At 41.2% G+C, this 21,039-nt stretch overlaps 1 protein-coding gene across 1 annotated transcript in view; it reads right to left on the reverse strand.

The window, feature by feature from the left end:
* cep192 (centrosomal protein 192) overlaps positions 1–21,039 on the reverse strand; it is a 32,006-nt gene continuing 10,967 nt past the window's right edge. Inside the window, exons 22-52 of the mRNA XM_030749326.1 lie at positions 20,794–20,899; positions 20,398–20,539; positions 19,297–19,990; positions 18,984–19,175; positions 18,576–18,724; positions 18,239–18,469; positions 17,943–18,068; positions 17,361–17,501; positions 17,064–17,127; positions 16,788–16,927; positions 15,251–15,343; positions 14,851–14,969; positions 14,384–14,584; positions 13,789–13,879; positions 13,414–13,593; positions 12,990–13,250; positions 11,010–11,131; positions 10,481–10,590; positions 9,931–10,072; positions 9,551–9,641; positions 9,311–9,389; positions 9,094–9,217; positions 8,157–8,262; positions 7,843–8,062; positions 7,568–7,644; positions 7,199–7,294; positions 5,396–5,515; positions 4,371–4,483; positions 3,767–3,893; positions 3,262–3,320; positions 1–1,588 (exon numbers count right to left, since the gene is read on the reverse strand). Of these exons, the coding sequence (XP_030605186.1) occupies positions 1,456–1,588; positions 3,262–3,320; positions 3,767–3,893; positions 4,371–4,483; positions 5,396–5,515; positions 7,199–7,294; positions 7,568–7,644; positions 7,843–8,062; positions 8,157–8,262; positions 9,094–9,217; positions 9,311–9,389; positions 9,551–9,641; positions 9,931–10,072; positions 10,481–10,590; positions 11,010–11,131; positions 12,990–13,250; positions 13,414–13,593; positions 13,789–13,879; positions 14,384–14,584; positions 14,851–14,969; positions 15,251–15,343; positions 16,788–16,927; positions 17,064–17,127; positions 17,361–17,501; positions 17,943–18,068; positions 18,239–18,469; positions 18,576–18,724; positions 18,984–19,175; positions 19,297–19,990; positions 20,398–20,539; positions 20,794–20,899 (4,649 nt within the window). The 3' untranslated portion in view covers positions 1–1,455. The remainder of the gene's footprint in view (positions 1,589–3,261; positions 3,321–3,766; positions 3,894–4,370; positions 4,484–5,395; positions 5,516–7,198; positions 7,295–7,567; positions 7,645–7,842; positions 8,063–8,156; positions 8,263–9,093; positions 9,218–9,310; positions 9,390–9,550; positions 9,642–9,930; positions 10,073–10,480; positions 10,591–11,009; positions 11,132–12,989; positions 13,251–13,413; positions 13,594–13,788; positions 13,880–14,383; positions 14,585–14,850; positions 14,970–15,250; positions 15,344–16,787; positions 16,928–17,063; positions 17,128–17,360; positions 17,502–17,942; positions 18,069–18,238; positions 18,470–18,575; positions 18,725–18,983; positions 19,176–19,296; positions 19,991–20,397; positions 20,540–20,793; positions 20,900–21,039) is intronic.

Here is a 21,039-nt window from a genome sequence, read left to right on the forward strand (position 1 = left end):
TTGTCACAAATCTTTATTTAAACATACAATACATACAATATATTACATAACTGCTATTTAAAGCATGTGCAAATTGTAAATCAAAACATGTTGGGGTGTTTGACAGTATGCTGCCTTCATGTTAAAACTTGCTACACAAGTATAAAAAAAAAAGAAAAAGAAAAACAGTACTAAAGAATTGTGTTCTTCAAAGTATTGTCACAACGTGTGGCACCTAGCAGGTTAACAACACATCTGTGATGAAGTGTACATGTATTTGCCCATCCCCATCTCATTCCAGTTCCAAAACTGATTATGGAAGCAACTCCAAAACCCCCAAGCAATTTTGGCCATTTGCCCCAGAGCTAAAAGAGGAAACAGGGAGCTAATTTTCTGTGACTGGAACAGTGATTAACACCAGTTTTACCATGGCAACCATACTGAACAGACCTGGCAAGCTGCCGAACGAAAACCCCACCAGAGGAAACTCTTTTAGCATGTAATAACAATCATTAACCATCCTAATGTTGCTGTGAGCTGCCCTGAACATGACTAAATTAAGTACATCTGGACTGTTTGGAATGAGTCTTGGAGGTTGTGTGGAAGTCAGCACATGGTGCTGACAAAGGCCACTGTGCAGGTGGGCCCTGCAAAATGAAGCGCCATCTCCATAGAAACAAACACTAGCACAGAAGATGAGGAAAATGTGAAATGTAGACAGACCTAGAAGAGCAGTTTTAAAAATGCACTCCAGGAAAACTGAAGCTTTAAATCTATTCTGGTCCTTGTTTCAATTGGGAGTTAATGGCAGAAATGACTGCATCAGGTTCTGAGACAAAAAGGTTTTTTTTTTTCTGATTTCCACTATGTAACACAACAATAAAAGGCAACAATGTGGCTTTTCCAAAAACAAAGTCCCTGCAGCGATATTACCAAACAGCAAACAAAGGCACTCCTGAATGCCCAACTCCAAGTAATCCCAAAGTATCTCAACTGGTACCAATGCTGCCTGACCGACTGTGGCAACAACAACAGTGCTGCCTTGTGACATGACTCAGGGATAAAGCAAAATGCCAGATCCAGAGTCAAGTGACAAAAATTATTAGCTCTTTGGAATGCCACAGCGGTGCAGACTAATTGTGAGCTGGCCAGATTCAAACCATTCAGCTTCAGGCACAAACGGGGACGATCATTTTTCATGGGCCAGCTGAGGACACCTGTGCTTTATCCAGAGGCAGCTGGGACTGTGTTGGCAGGAGTCTCAGTCAGTCCCACTCAATCAGCTACAGTGCACATCTCCAAACATGATGGCAAAAGGAGGATTCAGATCCAGCACTGCCATTATTTGATCCTTAGCTCCTTTGCCTCTTCTTCTCTGTCACTCTCATCTCTCCCACAATGAAGAGCACAGAGAGGAGCATCCACGCAAAGCCAGGCAGCATGAGGAGGTGGCGTAGGATGGTAAAACTGGTGAATTCAAGGCAATGCCTCACCAGTCAGCTGAATAACAAGACTTCCACTTGTTTCTGACTGGATGAGCAGCAAACCGGTGTGTCCGCCTGCAGTACTGGGCTTGAACTGGACAGGTAGCTTCAGATAGTGCTGGCATCTAATGGATGGGGAAGAACAAAGATGGTTACTAAACAACAATATGAATTTCAAATGTTAGAGTATGAATACATAATGGGAACTAGCACAAATATAGATTCAAAATACAACCAAATATGCACTGCATTTATCTGAAAATACTACACTGTAACTGACATGAAGAGAGCACTGTATCCAGTGCGGATGTGTGTGCGCAATGAGAGGGCACGATGCAGAGTTTCTGCAGGGCTCACAGAGCTGAAGGTAAGATGTCTATAATACCTGTTTCACAACCACAGTCTGATATCAGTCACAACCACTTTGCACTACAATGCAACACTCTGACCTGGAATTTAGTCAATTAACCTATTAATGCAATTATTAGCTATTTTGAATCAATAATTTATTGGTTAATTAAACAAACCCAGACATTTGATTGCATTTCCTTTTATCATAGCTTCTTGTTTTCTCTCGTCTTACACCAGGTAAAGTGAATATTCTGTAGAGCTCACTGACTGATTCAGATTAGTTCAGCTCAAGCACAAGATCTACTGAGAGAAAGTAAATGCCAGAATAAGTATTTATTACACAGAATACAAATTTAATTATATTACAAGTTAAACAAAATGTGATCCCAATATTGACCAAAATAAGTGTGATTTTTGGCTATAATTGAGCATCCTTACTGAAATTGTAAAGGTTGTTTTATTTAATGGTTACTGTTTACACACATTGCGTGGAACAAATCATGAATCAATAGTGAAAACAATCACTCAATGTAGCCATATAACAGTAACACCAATATTAATGATTCATTCACAACCTGGACATGGAAAAAGCAGCAGAAAATGAAAGGAGAGATTAACTAATATGCTGTCAGTAGTTAATCCCTCCTTCCACCGCATTTACTTTCAGGTTCAGTTTGACTTTTAGATCAGGTCAGAGGAAATGCTTAAATTGTACTGGTTACTTTCCAGTTGGCTTTTGACCAATTTAAGATATAGATGTATTTCATAACTAAATGCTCACACTAACACCTTTACAAAGGAAACTGAAGAAGAGTTTTGGAACTCTGATTTCAACATTTTTAAAAAGCCTTCATAAGACCAGTGGACACATGGAAAAGAGCCACAACATGCTCGGAACTCCACAATCACAAATCCACACACAGCAGTGCTCACAGCACACCTACTGCAAAGCTGGGGAAGGTTCAGGTTGTGGCATCGTTTGACATAACTGCCATGTTTCACAATGGAATGTGTGACAATACTTATTTTTGTCAATGAAGCAAATGCACCATGCACAGTCTGAACACAGTCCCTCACCAGCACAGTACAACAACTGGTACCTGCGACCAGGCCGCCCCTTCCAAATGCAAAACATCAGCACTCCTCGAGGCCTCAAGTATACACTACAGATAGCATCATCATCCTCCAGGTCCCAGCATCTCACAGGACCTCCCACAGTGAGCATTCACAATGGGAAAGTGACATTACACAGTCTCCAAGTTAGAACAAAGAACGTGTTTTTGACTAAACATTATTACCTATCAACTTAGTCTTAAGATAATAATACTAGAACAACTTCAACAGGTTCACATAAACCCTAAAGCTTAAACAGACTGTAGTGAAGGCAAAGTATAAACTAGCAATCAAAAGGAGAGTTTGTGTTGGGGGTAATGAACATGAGACTCACCTCAGAGAGTATTTGGAATGCTTGATGTAGAAGGGCTCCCTAGGGTTTACAAATTTCAGCTGCAAGTCAATTAGAGAAGCCACACATCACAAATCAAATCCATGCAAAGCAGAGCGACATGTGTTAGGCAGTGTTATTGAATTTATCATTCACTATAATATACATCAAATTAGGCATGCAATTTCTTTTACTGGTACAGAGAAGCACAAATATACTTAAGGTGAGCTAGGATCTGTACTCAGGTCCTGAAGCCTAAACGTGCTTCCTGAACACATTATGTCCGGGATGACAAGGTGTCATCTCCAGAGGCAACTCAAACTCAACAAATGGCTTCTTTTAAAACCATCTTTCATAGACTTCCTTCCTTGCTTGCACCAACCCTGACAGCTTCACTTTTCTAGACAAGATATGCATGTAGTGAACTTCACTTTCTGCTGCAGTAAGCAAGTTAAAAAAAAAAAAAAAGCCTCCTCTTACATCTTCAAGAGAATAAAGTATGCCTCACCTCATGCGTGACGGACGAGTTGTTGCGGATGTTGACCTTTAGAGAGCTGGACTCACCCACCCGTGTGGCTGGGAAGGTGTACAGGTCCTGTGGAGAATACACACACCTCCGCACAGTCTCCTCCTGGCTGAGGATTAGAAATTGTGCCACTTTAAACAGGAAGCATAACCATCATGAAACAACCACAAATTCACAATGACACAATCGAATGTTAAAAAAAAAACAAAACAAAAAAAAAAACAAGGTATAAATGACTAAAGGGGCCCTATTATGGCGTTTTGAATTTTCTGTCAAATATATACTGTTACAGTGGTGGATACGCTGAAGTTTAATAACTAAATAAATAAAAAGGTCAGAGTTTGTATGAATAACCCCAGCGAGCCACAAGCTCAGGCTGCTCTAAACACAGGCACAGGAAGTCTCTGTGCAATGAGCACAGAAGCCCCACCCACCAGCTATTCAAACCTTCTGTTTGTGAGGGGCAGCCAATCCGGAGAAAACTGGCTTAAAGGGAGGGCAGCTCATTCCTTCACTGGTTTATACTTTGAGCTACAAAGAGATCCTGGTTGGGATCACCTGCATGATTAGATTTAAGTGGAGTGACCTGGTTTTGCCTGATGAGGATTCAGGTGTCTTCTTGGTCTTGACTGCGGCCTCTGTCTTCACCAGAGAGCAGTCTCCTTCCTGTGGTCCTCCCACTGGTCCGGACGTTATTCCCTTCAGACACAAACACGCATGCATAATTTTAGATTTTGGCCTGTTAGTGTTTCCAGTGTTTCAATGCTATTTAAAAATGGCCACTCAATAAAAAAAACGCTTGAATATTAACACCACACATCACTGAGAGACGTAGCTACTTACTATATGCAGAGACTTTGATTTGGACATGTACCTGACAGTTAGGTGTAGAACTAAATATGAGTGCTATGTTTTACATTTTGTTTTTCTAAAGTTTTACAAACTAGAGTCACAGGTTGGCATTTAACTCTACTGAAAGACTTGGCATTTCTCTTTAAACACAGCATCTAAAAGATAAAGCAACAACAACAAAAGCGCTACCATCTCAGCCACTTAACCTACTCATGTGGCGCCATCTCTCTGACATCCCACTTGCTGTGCATGTATGCTCTTAAGTTAACTGATTCTGTCATAACACTTCACTTTAAAGTGTTACACACAAGAAGCCCGCAGGCCCTTCTCAGCAGGGTGGCTCTCCTTCCCATCCCACAACCCACTTGTCTCATTTGTTAATTCTGTCACTTAAACTACAAAAGCCACAGTCACGGTACTACTAATATGTGCAGTTTATTTTAAAATAACTGAAAGCTAATAATACATAATGTTGCTATAGTGGGAACACTGGCCATGCATGCATTCTTTAGACTCAGACTGAACATCAAATAATAGTAGAGTAGATTAAAATTGGTATAAAGACAGAGTTTTGTTCTATAAAAAGCTAAAAGTTTTGGGTTTTGATGCCATAGTTTTAATTTTTTCCCATGCCTGAATGTATTTTCTCCTCACCAAAAAAAAAAAAAAAAGGCTAAGTTAAAACACTTACACAGAAGAAAGTCTATATTGCAAGAGGTCTACTTCTCTGGTTAAATAAAGTAAAAACAAAGTCCTCACGGTGCCACAGAGCTGGAAGCGGATTCTGGTTTTCTGCTGGGGCTCAGACACAGGGTGACACTCCAAGTCCCAGAACTGGGCATAGTCCCCTCTGTCCCTGGGTAGGAAGGTAATGGGCACCTGATAAACAAAAGGCAGAGGACACAATTAGATTTTCCTTAACCTTATAAAAGCACATTATACTCACATGTTCTTATCAGATAGGCTTCCAGATGGAAAATATAAACTTCTTAAATGCCTCATAAATCAAACAAGTTTTATTATCCCAAAGATTACAGTAAATAAACTTTCAGTGTCAGTATAGCATTTATTTTCTTGTTTTATTTGATAAAACATTTAAAACTCACAGATAACAGAGCGAGAAAGAAACTGAGAAACATTATTTCAGCGCTTCACTTGACTAAAAAGAGAATTCCAATGTGAACAGTAAAACTAATTGCACAGGTGGTGAAAGGAACAATAAAACTAATGAAAGACTTAACAAAACACCAATTTAAAAATGTAAAACCAAAATAAATAGTTTTATACATTTTGAATTGGTCATTAGCGCCAGTTCCAACACATGTACACTGAGCAAGCATAACATTATGACCACCTGCCTAATATTGTGTTGGTCCCCCTGTGCTGTCAAAACACCCTGACCCATTGAGGCATGGACTCCACTAGACCCCTGAAGGTGTGCTGTGGTATCTGCACCAAGATGTTAGCAACAGATCCTTTAAGTCCTGTAAGTTTCAAGGTGGAACCTCCATGGATCAGACTTGTTTGTCCAGCACATCCCACAGATGTTCGATTGGATTGAGATCTGGAGAACTTAGAGGCCAAGTCAACACCTCAAATTCACTGTTGTGCTCCTCAAACCATTCCTGAACCACTTTTGCTTTGTGGCAGCGGGCATTATCCTGATGAAAAAGGCCACGGCCATCAGGAAATACAGTTTCCATTAAACGGTGTACATGGGCTGCAGCAATGCTTAGGTAGGCGGTACGTGTCAAAGTAACATCCACAGGGATGGCAGCAGGTTTCCCAGCAGAACATTGCCCAAAGAATCACATTGCCAAACCTGTCTTAACTGTCTCTCCTTCTTCTCATTGTGCATCCAGGTACAAGGTGTCCCCTGGGTAAATTACACACATGCACTCAGCCATCCACATAATCTAAAAGAAAATATGATTCATCAGACCAGGCCATTTTCTTCCATCGCTCTGTGGTCCAGTTCCAGTGCTCACTGTTGGTGCTTTCGGCAGTGGACAGAGGACAGAATGGGCATACTGACTGGTCTGCAGCTATGCAGCCCCATACACAACAAACTGTAATGCACTGTGTATTCTGACATCTATCAAAATCAACATTAACCTTTTCAGCAATTTTAGTTACACTTTTGACAGACAGTGACCATTGCAGACCAGGAACACCCCACAAGAGCTGCAGTTCTGGAGATGCTCTGACCCAGTCATCTAGCCATCACAGTTTGGCTCTTGTCAAACTCGCTCAAATCCTCACGCTTCCCTGTTTTTCCTGCTTCTAACACATCAACTTTAAAGGAAAAAAATTTCACTTGCTTCCTAACAGACGCCATGATGGAGATAATCAGTGTTATCCACTTCATGTTATTATGCTTGATCAGTGCATTTCAATGCCTCTTTCTTTTTCAGTTCCTTGTACTTCCTGCATTTAGTTTGAACTAAAAATATGACAGGATCATTGTCCATGTAAACCATAACATTTGCAGTAAATCTTTGTCCCTTTATAATGACCTGCTTTAAAAATTACTGGCAAGTCTAGTTGGATGCGAGTACCTACCTGCATCTTCTCATGAGCTCCCAGGGTTCCTGAGACCCTGGAGCATCTAAAAGCAGTGTAGGTGGCCCGGTAAACGTCTCCAGTGTTGTCAACCCCCTGAGGAGAAAGTAAAGACCACACTTTGATCTGACCTTATGCTCAGCAGCCAATAAAATTTGAGTATTAAAACAACATCAAGAGTGTGAACAAGTACAAAGCAATTACCAAAGTAGTTCATGAAACAAAACTGATCCTGCAACACTGACATAAAAGAGTAAATTCAAAATAAACTACAAAAAGCAGTAAAAGCAGAGAGCTCCCAGGAGAGAGGAGCAGAACAACAGTTTACAGAAGAAAGATAATGAAGGGGTGGTGGGGAGGGAGAAGCACCTTGACATATGGAGGAGCAAATGATGACAGGTACCACCTCACTTCCACTTCCCCATTCTGCACCTCCAGCTGAGCCTCTGAAGAACAGCAAGAGAGAGATTCAGTCTCCCACAGGATTAGATGCATCACGTGCTACCTACAGACCACGACTGATAAAAACTGACAGTGTGGAAGTATTTTACTCCTAAACTTTTAGAAGATAATTGTTGTAAGGCTTTTCAGACTTGAGCATAATGTAGAGCTTTAATGTTAGACAGGGCAAGCCATGTTCTTACCCGATGTTTCCCCCGAGGGGGTGGTGGGGAAGAGGATGGTCTTGTTGTTGATCTCTAGCATGGCCTGAGGCGTCTGCGGGGTAAGCGATGGCCTCATGGTGAGCCTGCCCACAGGCAACGAGGGGGTAGCAGCCTGAGGAGGCAGGGCTGACAGACTTGCATCTGCTGGGGCTGTAGACACATCCAGAGCAAGGTCTCGACGAATCTGAACTTTAATAAACTAAAACCAGAATCGTACAGATTAGATTTAGCTCACGTCAGGTTCTCACAGTCCAAGACAGAATTTTGTTTAAAAAGACACTAATGTCCCGCACCTTCTGCTGACCATCACACTGCACGTAAATCTGTCCACTCCATGGAAGTAGGGAGGATTTAGTTGCTAGTGAGGGGTTGGGGCTGATCAAGATCTGCAGGTGGCACCTTGGTTTACAATAATGACAAAATTAGGCACAAACAGAATCTTAATAGATTTGAACATGCATTAAATGTAGGAGCTGTCTTTGTTTAGCTACAGCCACTATAATGACAGATTGAGGAGTGATCAAAAAGTTATGGAATCAGACCTACAAAGAGTCTTACCAGACTCAAATCTGGCCCATCTCCCCTTTAAAAAAAAAAAATATGAAAACAGTAATCCTTTCGCTTGATTTTCAGTTGCAAAGAGGAAAATCTGGTGATAGGGCAGGTGGTGAGTGTTTTTTTTCCCTCTAATTAGCAACACCTGCATTTTCAGTGTGCTTTAGAGTGGAAAAGGATGACAAACAGTTTTGCAGCGATGGGTGATGAATTCAAACAGAAAACCGCTCGAGTCACACCCGGAGACCCAGCTCTCGTGCTCATTCATGATGTTTTCAAAAACGTCAATATGGGCTCTCTACTCATGTTTGAGGACCAAGGTGATATCACAGAGAGAAACGGGTCAGAACAGAAGAGAAATGAAAACAGACATGCCTGAGAAGATGATCTTGAAGAGGAGCTCGACAAAATTTAAAATCAGGTATGGTTTTGATTTTTATGGGAACACTTTGATTGCATCTCATATTACATGTGTGGAGAAAGTATTCAGTGTTTTCACATTCTGCTCTTTCTTGTATTGCAATTTTACTTTCTGAATCCACTGGACCTCAAACAAAACTCAGCTGATGTGTAACATGGCGTAAATCGCCTAAAGTGTGAGAAATGGAAATAAATAAGAAGGATAAACTGAATCAGATTGTAACCCAAATATCTTGACTCTGAGCATATTCTTACTGAGGCTCGATAACTCCATGCTGTGGAGTGATGGTGAGGCAGTGGGCAGGCCAGGACAAATCAAAGCTCAACTCTCTGGAAGTACAGTTTCGGATCTGGACCTGACTGGTGGTGGAGGGACCATCTAAAAAAACAATAAAAAAACAAATTCACTGGTTGCTTCAGCTGCGCTCACATTAAGCTCACTTCGTACTCTTAAAGTCTGTATTCAACTCACTGATGGTGGGAGCTGCAAGGACAAGTTGTTCTGGGTGAATGGTCCAGGACTCAGACTGTTTGTGTAATGGCTCTGAAGCCTGGAGAGGGTAAAAAACAAGATCATCAACAAAAATGATACATTTTTCACATGAAATAGAGTGAAGCAAAGGTCTAAATCTCAGCCAGCTTAAAAAGCACCAAAATAATCAATAGTCATTGTAAGAAACCATTAAAGTTTATTAAGGAGGGCTTATAGTACCTTTAAGGAAGACTCAGCCACTCTCAGTGCTGGACCCTGGGGCCCTTTCACTGGCAGCACATCCAGAGACACATTGCCATTTGATGACCCACTGGGAATCACACAACAGCATTAAACTGTGCATTTTGTGTACATACAGAACTTTATCAAAAGAGCAGCAAAGAGAGCTAAAATGTCACATCATAATCTTGAATGTGCTTACTAATCTAACGGACCAGATAAAATGAGCACGCTGTATCAAGGAGATACAGCAGTCTTGTGTTTTCCAGACTTATTTGAATCCCCATATTGGTGCAGTCAGTTCAAGAGACTGGTATTAAGATGAACCAGGCCTTTGTATATTCCAGCAGATAAGGAATATTTGATGTGTGTGGCATTACCTGTCTGTCTCTGGGCTGGTTCTGAGCTGCTCGCTCTCCTCAAAGTCTGTGCTCTTAGTACTTCCAAGCAACGACACGACCACCTTACTCATGTTGCCATAAAAGATGTGGGCCTCATTGGGCCGCTGGGGCAGGTCATAGGCTACACAGGAGGGAAATCACTTGTGAGACATTAAAATTTTAAACAGAGTCGAATGTAAGGCCTGTTTAGAAGCAGAATATGAATCTCTGCTGCCCTCAATTTTATGTTAATGTTCTCTCTGGCTTTATTCAGATATGCAACCAAGGCATCTCACATGAGAGACTAAATGGTATAAAGTATTGTAGTCCCCCCCTTAAGGGGCAATAAAACACTGTTTTTGTGAAGTGCGGGGGGGGGGGGGGGTGTCTCCATATGAGACTCACAAGTTACAAGGAAAGCCACAAGTTGTAGGTTACATGATCCAATTAATCAGTAATAAAGCAGCAAAATGAAACATAAAAACAGTGCAGATTGTTACCACTGTCTATGAAAAGAATCCCTCTCACCCCCCACAACACAATATCTTACCCTCAGTAACATTTTCTTCTCCCAGGAACTTCTCATTAAAGTCTATGTTTTTCAGCAGACTGTTCTCAGACAGGGCCTTCCGTGCAACTTCTGGCTTGCTCTGAAGTAACCTGAACGAAAAAAAAAAAGAAAACACATCACATCATTATTTTATTTTATTGTATTGTTTATTTGTTTTTTGTTTTTTTGTTTTTTTTTTTTTGGGGGGGGGGGGGGGGTATTGAGAAAATAACCTTTATTGGACCCTTTTGAACTTTACCGTGGATTATTGATCCAGTTGATTTCATACAGTCAAAGTTAATCTATTGAAGTAGTGCTCTGGCCATTATTGAACAGAACAGAGGGCCATTTTAGTGCTGATGTAAAGTGTTACAGATCCTTCCAGACAGATCCGTATTATTTGAAAATATCTTTACTATATGATGGTTTAGATTTAACTAAATCACTACTAATTCTCAGTCCCGTGAACTATTAACATTAATACTTCAACAGTCCAAAAATGACTCAACCAAATGGTGAAAAGTCTCACCTCCTGTACTGCTGCCTGGAGACCTCATCACCACAGAACAGACAGACTGTAGCCAGCAGTGCACTGGCTGACTGACAAAGGCTCTGTTCTCTTTGGGTGGACTTCATTAGCACAGTGATTACCTGAAAATTCATATTAACAACAAGGTCAAGTTTGAGCATACACAAGGAAAATACAAATCATAGGAATTAGAAGAAAAAAAAGCAAACAGCTATTGTTTTTTTTTTCTTTTTCTTCTAAAAAAACAAAACCAAACAAAACAAAGAAACCCCAAAAAACACACACACAAAAAAAAAAAACAAACCCTAAGTGTAACCACCCACCCACCAACCCACCCATCCCTCCCTTCTATTAACATACAGGACACTCACCCGTTAAAGTAAAAAGTTACAATAATTAAAAGAAAAAGAATATTTGTAAATCTGTGAACATATACACACACGTACATACACATTTGCATATGTATATTAAAAAAGAAAAACAGGAATAATAATAGAAAAAAAAAAAACTTTGCACAAACTCCCGAAAAGGACAAAATATATATAGAGGAGAGCAGACTGCTATATGTTTACTAATGAGGCATGGTTTGAAGTCCAGCTAGATGTGACAGTACTGGATTCCAGACAGAGAAGAACTTGTCTCTGGATCCTCTAAGTGTATACTTAATCTTCTCCAACTGTATAAATTGCATCAAATCGCTCAGCCACAAAGACAGTTTATGTGGGTTCCGGGATTTCCAGTGTAACAATATTCGTCTGCGTGCAAGCAGAGTTGTAAAAGCAACTATGTGTTTATGCTTTTTCCTCATTGTAGAATATCTCCCATCTGTGACACCAAATATAGCTGTTGCTGCACTAGGTTGAAGACTAACATCAAGTACCTCTGACAGTATTCTAAAAATCCCAGACCAATAGGACATCAAGGATGGGCATAACCAGAACATATGGGTTAAATTAGCAGGGGTGCCCCGGCATCTGTTACAACCTGCATCTGTGTTAGAGTATATTTTCGCCAGTCTAGCTTTAGAATAGTGAATACGATGTAGAACCTTGAATTGTATCATGCTTAACTTAGCACAAGAGGAACTGTCATTCACTCTTTGTAGGGCACTGATCCAGATATTCTCCTCCAGGTCCTCCCCCAGTTCCTTTATCCATTCTGCCCAGTTGTTTTCAAGTGTTGGATTTTGGAGAGAGGCTATCCAGTCATTTATTCTTGAAGTTTCTTTGGGTTGAAAGGCATTCCTAACAATTCATCTAAAGCAGACTCCAAAGGTAAATTTGGAAAATTAGGGTCATGGCACTGAAGAAAGTGACGGACTTGGAAGTACCGGAATAGGCTGGACCGGGGAAGGTTAAACTTATGTGATAAGTCATTAAAACTTGCAAAAACACCATTGATGTACAAATCTTTAAATATATGTATACTTTGTCTTTGCCAAAGAATAAATTCAGAGTCTGATCTTGCTGGAGGGAAAAGAGGATTATTATGTATAGAGCTGATGTGAAGAAAGCTATTGAATCCAAAGTTCTGTTTAAATTGAAACCATATCTTAAGGGTGTTTATGATAACCAGGTTGCTAGTAAAATCTGATATAGAAAGGGGAGGGCTGGAGGTGACAAGGGCGCTAAGAGATGTTGAGGTGCAACACGCAGCTTCAAAGCGTCACCAGTCTGTGTCAGGAGAGTGGAGCCAGTAGATGATTTTTTTGGACATTTGCAGCCCAATAATAATGACAAAGATTTGGTAGGGCCAGGCCACCTTTTGATTTAGGTCTCTGTAACAGTTCTAGCCGTATCCTAGGTTTCTTTCCATTCCAAATAAATGAGATAAAGGCTTTATCAATTGATTTAAAAAAGGATTTGGGAAGATAAAGTGGGATACACTGAAACAGGTAAAGAAATTTGGGGAGCAAACAGCTATTGTTATCAGAACATTTTGAACTAGTGAGATTTGTATACGCAGTATCCATCCTCTTACCTCTTGTGTCCTTTCCTTTAGTACAAACTGTGAAGGTGCGAGGCTGATGACTGAGGGCTCCATAAGTGATCGATTCTGAACATCAGAGAAGGCCACAGCTTTGATGAAAGCTGCTCTGGAGCCTGTGTTCCTCACGCACAGACACACTTTGCTGACATGACCAACAGCGATGTCGGTCAGCGTCGTCACGTAGCCATCTGCCTGTTTCCTCTGTTCCTCTAGGATGATATTGCTGGTGCCGCCATAACCAGACAGTGGAATCTAAAGATCAGGGATACAAGAACTAAATTAAACTACAGACACAGAAAGTGAAACAAAGTGTTGCATGACAAAAGAAGAGTAAAAATGTGATAAGAGAAACTGCTGTGCGCTTGATGATTTCAGAGAAAGAAATATGGACTGGCTTTAACAGTCACATCCTCACAGTGAATTTAACCCCTGGCTGTGAAGGCCGGACTCCAGATTGCTTGATCTCCAGCTTGGCCAACATGCAGGCCACTCTAGTGGGAGCAAAAAGAAGGTGGATGGTCACGTCCTCTCTAGGACGGAGGGACAGCTCTCCATGTCGGGTCAGACGTTCTTCAGGACTGAACAAACTCTGGAGCTGAGATCCAAACAGATAACCAATTCAACAAATGCGATTCAGGCAATCGTTAACTACATGCCACTGTGCCAGATCCCCAATTCCCAAGAAAGCAAAATAAAGTGTGCCAGTGATTCCAACCAGGATGTCAGTTTTAAAAAACAGGATGTGCGAACACAAAAACAAAGAACAAGAAAGAATTGAGATGACGTGTACCTGAAAACAGTCTTGGTCTTGGCCTCGAATAAGCAAACGCAGCTGCTGTGTGACGTCAGTTGAGTTGTTCCTAAGAACCAGCTTCTGTTGGCTAAAAAAAAAACAAACAAAAAAAAAAACACAGTGCTGTTGGTTTTGTGAGAACAGCAAGTGTACATGGTGTGCTCAGTCAAACTGGCTCTTTGACAGACGTTGAACACTGACAGTCGTTAACCTAAACTCCTAATTTAAGTCAATAATAAGTCAAATCTGGACCTAGCTAAAACCTTAAAGAATACTAAGACTTGGGGGGGATTTAGCTTTCCTACTGCTGTCTCTTCTCTGCTGCCCTTCAAAGAGTATAAATAAATTGTGCATTATGTTGAAATAGCTTCTGAGGAATAACACTCTCTGTGGACGCGCCCTGTCCCTTCTCATGAATAACATTATACAAGTCTTAATAGAATAAGATGGACCACTGGGCCTTGAGATTTTTATTGATTACTTTCCAATGAATAATTGATACCTGTAACGTGTTTTCGTTTTCTGTAAGTATGTAGCAGTGAAATTAATGGAAAACTGGGGGGGATAAAAACAAAAAAAAAACTTTGCTTACACAGCACGTCCCAGGGTGACCCCTCCCCAGGCTACAAACTGCTTATTAGAGAGGATTGGTGGGACGTTATTGGTCAGACCAGGGCCGCACACAGCAGCAGCAGACGGGAGCGAATGTTTTCCAGAGTCCTCGGGGGTTACTTCTCCTTTTAGCGTTACTTCATACTGAGGGCCGGATGGTAGCACCAAAATGGTGAGAAGGCTGTAATATAAAGTTAATTATAAGGATTGAGTTTACACATATTCTGGGGGTTTCAAAATTACAGTGCAGGACTGGGAGAAAAGTATTGCTCATCAAAATGAAGAGTAAATTCAAGAGAGATCTTTTTAGAGTTCTAGAAGGCACACCTGTGTTTATATATGATGAAATCCTTTACAGAACAAAATTGTGGTTTTTTTGCATTTAAAAGGACTTTAAATCTGGTTAATACAAAAACAACCTTTTACAATCATGAAAGTTTTCTATACCTCTCTCTACATCTTCTGGTGCCCTGTGCTTTGAAAAACACAACGATGGTGTGTTCCTCTCCCACTCTCAGCGTCAGTTCATCGGGTGTGACAGAAAAACTGTCCTCGCTGTCACTGCACTGTAAACAAGAACGAAAGCAAATAGCACAGGAAAATGGGCAACAAGGATGAAAAGATGCGGAGAGGGAGAAAAAAAGAAAAGAAAAAGTAGAAAAGAAGAAACAAAAAGTGAGAAAGTTTAAAAAAATAAATAAATAATGAAGGTAAAAATTGAGAAAGCACAAAAAATAAGCAAAATATCAAAAGGATCCCTGCTGTGCGTGCCACAATCTGAGCCCAAAATGTCACAGAGGCTTACCCAAACCCCAAATCCAATAAGAAAAGTAAAGGTCAGAATTACCTTGAGTTTCAGCTGCGCATCAATGTTTCCTGCATTCTTTAATGGCAACGTCTGTTGACTGGATTTACCCAGTGGAGCAGACAAGCTGACAGTCTAGACAAAAGCAGCAGAAAAAAGAAAAAAAAAAATATTCACAACAAACTCAACAAAAGGGTACGATGACAAAATGGGAAAATTAGACATGCTAACAAAAAAAGTTTGGTTTATTACAATAAATATGTCCACCGTTAAATTAATGATTTATTACTACAGCTTGTGACATTTTATTAAACATGTTCTTTTTACGGGCAGCACGGTGGCGCAGTGGTTAGCACTGTTGCCTCACAGATAGAATACCATCTGGAAGGCCTGGGTGCGATTCCACCTTGGCCCAGGCCGCTCCCTCTCTCTGTGTGGAGTTTGCATGTTCTCCCCGTGCTTGCGTGGGTTTCCTCCGGGTACTCCGGTTTCCTCCCACATTCCAAAGACATGCACTTACTGGGGTTAGGTTAATTGGCTAATCTAAATTGCCCATAGGTGTGAATGTGAGTGTGAAAGGTTGTTCGTCTCTCTGTGTTGGCCCTGTGACAGGCTGGCGACCTGTTCAGGGTGTACCCTGCCTCTCGCCCTATGACAGCTGGGATAGGCTCCAGCCCCCCCGCGACCCTGACCAGGATAAGCGGAAGTGAATGGATGGATGGATGGATGTTCTTTTTACTCCTAATACATGTTTGTTTACACGCAAAAAAAAAAAAAAAAAATCCAACCATGTGTGCTTACAAGTGCTGCAAAAAAACCTTTTCTAACAGTTTCCGTCTGTTGCTGAGTCGACTTCTCCAACATTTAAATGATTAGTCTTGGAGAGTTCTGCCAAATCTGCCAAAATCAAATATGTGGAGCCATCCACTGAGGCAACCACTTATGAATAAGGGAGTAGCTGAAAGAAGCTGGGCTTGAAGAGGAGCTGGCCTCTTCTACACTGACAAGATTGTTTTACAAATTCCATCTCCCCCTTTAAACATAAATCAAATTCAAAGGCACGTGTCATTAGCTGGAAAACATGTCCTTGGTTCAAAACATGTAGTCTTACAATTATTAAGTGTCACAGATTTTATTCAGTATATACACTCATCTGCTCACAGTAAATGTCTAGTGCTAGCACTAATTACCAAACAAGTGAAGATGCCAGAAACATGAGTAAACACATAAGACGGCACAAACAACACCACCATCACCACTGATGAGACACAACAACTCCTTTCTTATAGAAAGTGGAAACTTCAGTACAATAATGAGCTTAAAAAACAGCCAGAAAAAAAGTGAATCAATCAACCTCTTAATCTACTCCTTCAATGTTCTGCTTTATTCTCAATTCTTTTTTTTTTTTTGTTAGTCAAATGGTGGTCAAGTGATTTTTTTTAGTGCAATTATCCATACCAAAGTAATCTGATCTCATTGGTGCAAAGTCATAGTAACAGAAAGTGTATTAACGAGGGCAGGAAGAAAGGCTAAATTAGTCCCCATTAGTGTGAGAACAGCCATATAGCAGCTTAGATACCTGCAGATCTTTAGGAGCATGGACCCTTGCAGTTCCCGACCTGGCTCTGAGGGGAATGCTCCTGATCACACGACTTTGACCGGGGGAGTCCACTTCAATGTCCACACGTGCACTGTACTCATCAGCTGGGCCAAGCTCTCCTAAAAAGCACAACATCATACAGTTTCCTTTAGCAGAAAACAACCTCCAATCCTGTTTTGTCATTTTGTTTCATCTAAATTTCCACTCTAAGAATATCAGGTTAAGTGACTTGTTGTGTATGTCCAGGTTGATTACCTGAAGAAGCTGTGTACTTCTGAGGGGCCTTGAAATGAACCCAGACCATGAAGCTTTCTGGATTCTGGGAAAAGAAAAGAAAAGAAAAGAAAAAAAGGTTATTATGTCACATCATGAGCTGCTGTTTAGGTGAAGACAGAAAAATCAGACAGGATCTCTGAAACTGGCCGAGCCATATTTAAATACCACAAATGTCTCAGCAAGCCTTTGAGTAAGCATGAAACAAAAACATGCACCCATGAAATATTTTAAATGACGGACTCTGACAAGGATTATAATCATTCTGGCAACTCAAACCTCTCCGTAGCTGGCATGCATCACGTGATTCACCACAGAGGGGGAGGATATGGGGGTCATGTGTCCAGCCGGCTGTGTTCCCTCAGATGTCATGGTAACAGGGTGCTTGGAAAAGGTGAAGCATCGCCATGCTGTGGCGTTCTGTTGGAATAAAAGTTTAGAATGTAAACCGTGTTTTATTGCATAACAAACCAATGCAAGGACGGGCTGTTATTAGTGATCTATGTGCCATCGTAGTGTATATTATAACACACTCAAATTTAGATCAAGCAGAATAACTGAACCATACAGAAATTAAGGAACCAAATACATGTAATGACTGTTAATTACCATTTAATGTTTACTTAAATATTTTTCAGAGGATGTTTTTCATTAATGGCAGTACAGATACTTTTTAGGATGTAGAAATACTAATAACAGTCTCTGGCTTTTGCTCTGTCATTAGCTTTGATGTGGTTTTAACTGCAGAGTGAGTTATGTGAAAAGTGCTCACCATATTTTCAGCCCATCATTGAGTCATCAAGTGATCTAAGAAGATGTGCAACTCTTATAATAGTGTCAAAATACGTGATGTTAACTTACCGCACTGATGACCAGTCGGATGGGTACTGTGGCGTGTGTCCTGTTGAGCAATTTCAGAGGAAGAGATTTAGCCCCGCCCCCAGGCAGGTCTCCAAAATCCAAGCAACCAGATTTGCTCACTTCAACCTGAGAATCAAAGAGAATTTGAGAGACTCTTTTAAATACTGTGTAACGTATTTCATAATGTGTCACTAAAGAACGGAATATACCAAAATATTATCTCATTAAATATTAACCCTCAAGTAATTTTTTTTTATTTTGCTCCTTTGTGTGATCATCACACTGGGGACCCTCACCTCTAGAACAGGGTTCTCTGCTATGGCAACAAGCACCACCCTTCTGGCAAAGATGTTAGCCCTGGCAGCCACCTCTGACTCAGCAGATGCCGGCCAGGAGCTAACACTAAGGATACACTGGTAGACGCCGCTGTGGGGAGGGATGAACAACACCTTCTGCTCTTCAGTACTCTTTGGGCCAATGATTGTCTTGTTCTTCACCATCAGCCACTGGTAAGGCAAGCTGTCCACCTGTAGGGATTGGAAGGAAAGATTGAAGCACAGGTAAAAATACTGAGCCATAACTGGAGAGATAATGAAGAGATATTGTATATGTGCTGTGACACATAGGGCTCACCTTCTCTCCGTCAATTGACAGACTATTAACAGTAATTGAAACTTGTTGCCATCTCTCAGAGGGGTTAAAGAGGCTGAGGGAGGTCTGTGAGGCAATGCCCACGCAGCAGGCATGAGGAAACCGCAGCTCCTCTGGCACCACCACTTGGCCTGAGGATGACAGTTGAACAGTGATACATGAAGCAGCGAAACACTGGCCCTCAGTGCAGAAAAGAAGGAGTAATAAAACATATTAAAAGTATAGACACTGATTTAAACACCATAATTTATGACTGTTACCCACAGTCATGACGACTCTAGGTATGAAGGACATCAGCATAATAATGGCTTCATTTCAAAACTTCTGGACAGTACACTGATTGAAATTGATCACTGATAATGATCATATAAACACTAACACCAAAGCTACCTCTCAGTTCTTCAAGACCACTTGTCACCAGTGGATCTGCCGGATACTGACTGAAGGGTTTCCCCATCATTCCAATGTCCTGTTGGCTCGGATGTGGTCTAGGAAGGAGATGGGACCCAGCAGCCCCAGAAATCCCCAAATGGCCTGATGCAGTGTGAATATGTCTCACTGTTAGATCACTGTTTGGTATGCCTGTGAGAAGAGGAAGGAGCATTATTTTAAACTTATATTCTCTGGGTTTAACCACCATGATGTACCAACAGTCAGCACTGTTACTTTGGATAAACAAAAGCAAACCGAGGTAAAGGCTAACCTGCAGAGGTCATGCTATAGAGACTGCTTCCTGGTGCTCCCACATAAGCAGCTAGATGTAACGGAGTTTCCGGTCCCAGATACTGCTGAGCCAGCTGAGTGTTTAAGAGAGCGCGTCCGGCGAGGAGAGACTGCACATCTCCTTGATGGGGAAGGTCAATCATGCCAGGACACTGAGGTTTAAAGCTGGGGATGGGCACATAGTGAAGTCCCTCCGACGAATAGGACGGAGGCATCCCGAGGCCTCCAGCATACACTGACACTGACCCAGCAGTACCCCACTGCTGGGAGCTTTGAGGAGCGGTAGAGGTGCTAGTTTGTTGAATGTTCAGATTGCTACAATATCCTGAGTCCACTTTAGTGAGTTGCCTTACATTAGACTCAGAGAGGTGTTTGTGGTTCCTGCAGCTGGTGGAAATGTCCCCACTTCTGTCCCCACTTCTGTCCCCAGGACAGTGGTAGTTACATTCACTCTGGCTGCGAGTGCAGCTCAGAGCAGAACCACTACGAGAGGGCTCTGGGCTTTTACGTGGCTGAGCAGGAAGTGGGTCTAGACTTTTGGAATGCTGTGGCTGCACCTGATCGAGGCTTTTGTGAAGACCTGGAATGTCCAGGTGAGACTGTGCACCTGGTTCAACAGGTGGGGTTGGGCTGAATCTGATGATGGTGGTGCTCAGTGCCATGCTAGAGTTATTCTGCTGAGAGCAAACCAAACAGCACAAAAAACAAAACAAAACAAAGAAAGAAGAGAAATGAAGAAAAATACACTACAACAGTCTTCACCAACAGCACAACCAAGACTGAAAACCTAAATAATCATTTCATGCATCTAAGCACAAGAAAGAACGCATTTAGTGAACTCTATTAGATCTGGAAGATAAAAAAAAATTTCTACATTTTCAAACTGCGGGATTCAACAATTACCTTCTTCAAAACAAATGTTTACAATAACGCCCCATGACAGCAAACTATCCATGCTTATCTTAAAGTACAACCTGATCTCCTGAAGTCCTGCAATTTTTTTTTGCCTTAAGTAACAACGATCAAATTTTCAATGCCGTTACAACCCAAGTTAGGCATACTTTATTTTCTCGTAGTGTACCTTTTTCCTCTCAGGTGTAGGTAAGACAGTGCCATCATTCAGTGAGATGTATGTGAGCCTGCTGAGACTAGGGCTGGAGCCGTTACTCTGAGGAGAAAGTCTGTTTGCCAGCCCTCCACCAGATGAAGGTGGTGACAGCATACTAGGAAGGCAAAACAACATGGTAAAGTAACAAATGAATAATGGCTAATAATGCAGAAGTCTATTAGCTGTCAGTGGTGATCAGGTTTAACTAAATCATAAAACCACAAATGACTCCACACTAGACAACAGGATAACCACTTGAAGATTTGAGTTGAATTTAAAATGAAGTCACTCAGTCTACTTATACTAATAACACTACCAAACAACAATAAAAATCTGTTCATAGAAACAAAGGACAAAGTTCACAGATACCCATCTGCACTGGGAACAGATGTCTGACTTGGAGAAGAGTGCGTAAGAGGAGAGGTGGACGGTCTGAAGTTACAATGCGTCTCCTCCATACACGGCTCAGAAAAACCTTTTTGGCAAAAAAAAATAAATAAATAAAAAGTTATCGTCTCAATATTTCCACTGCAGCAATCCTTACTGATTATCTGCATTATGGTGGATAGTAATGTTTTAAATGTACCATATACATCATTACTCATATTTGTTTTG

The sequence above is a fragment of the Archocentrus centrarchus genome, chromosome 16, assembly GCF_007364275.1.
Source record: "Archocentrus centrarchus isolate MPI-CPG fArcCen1 chromosome 16, fArcCen1, whole genome shotgun sequence".
In the NCBI taxonomy this organism is placed as follows: domain Eukaryota; kingdom Metazoa; phylum Chordata; class Actinopteri; order Cichliformes; family Cichlidae; genus Archocentrus; species Archocentrus centrarchus.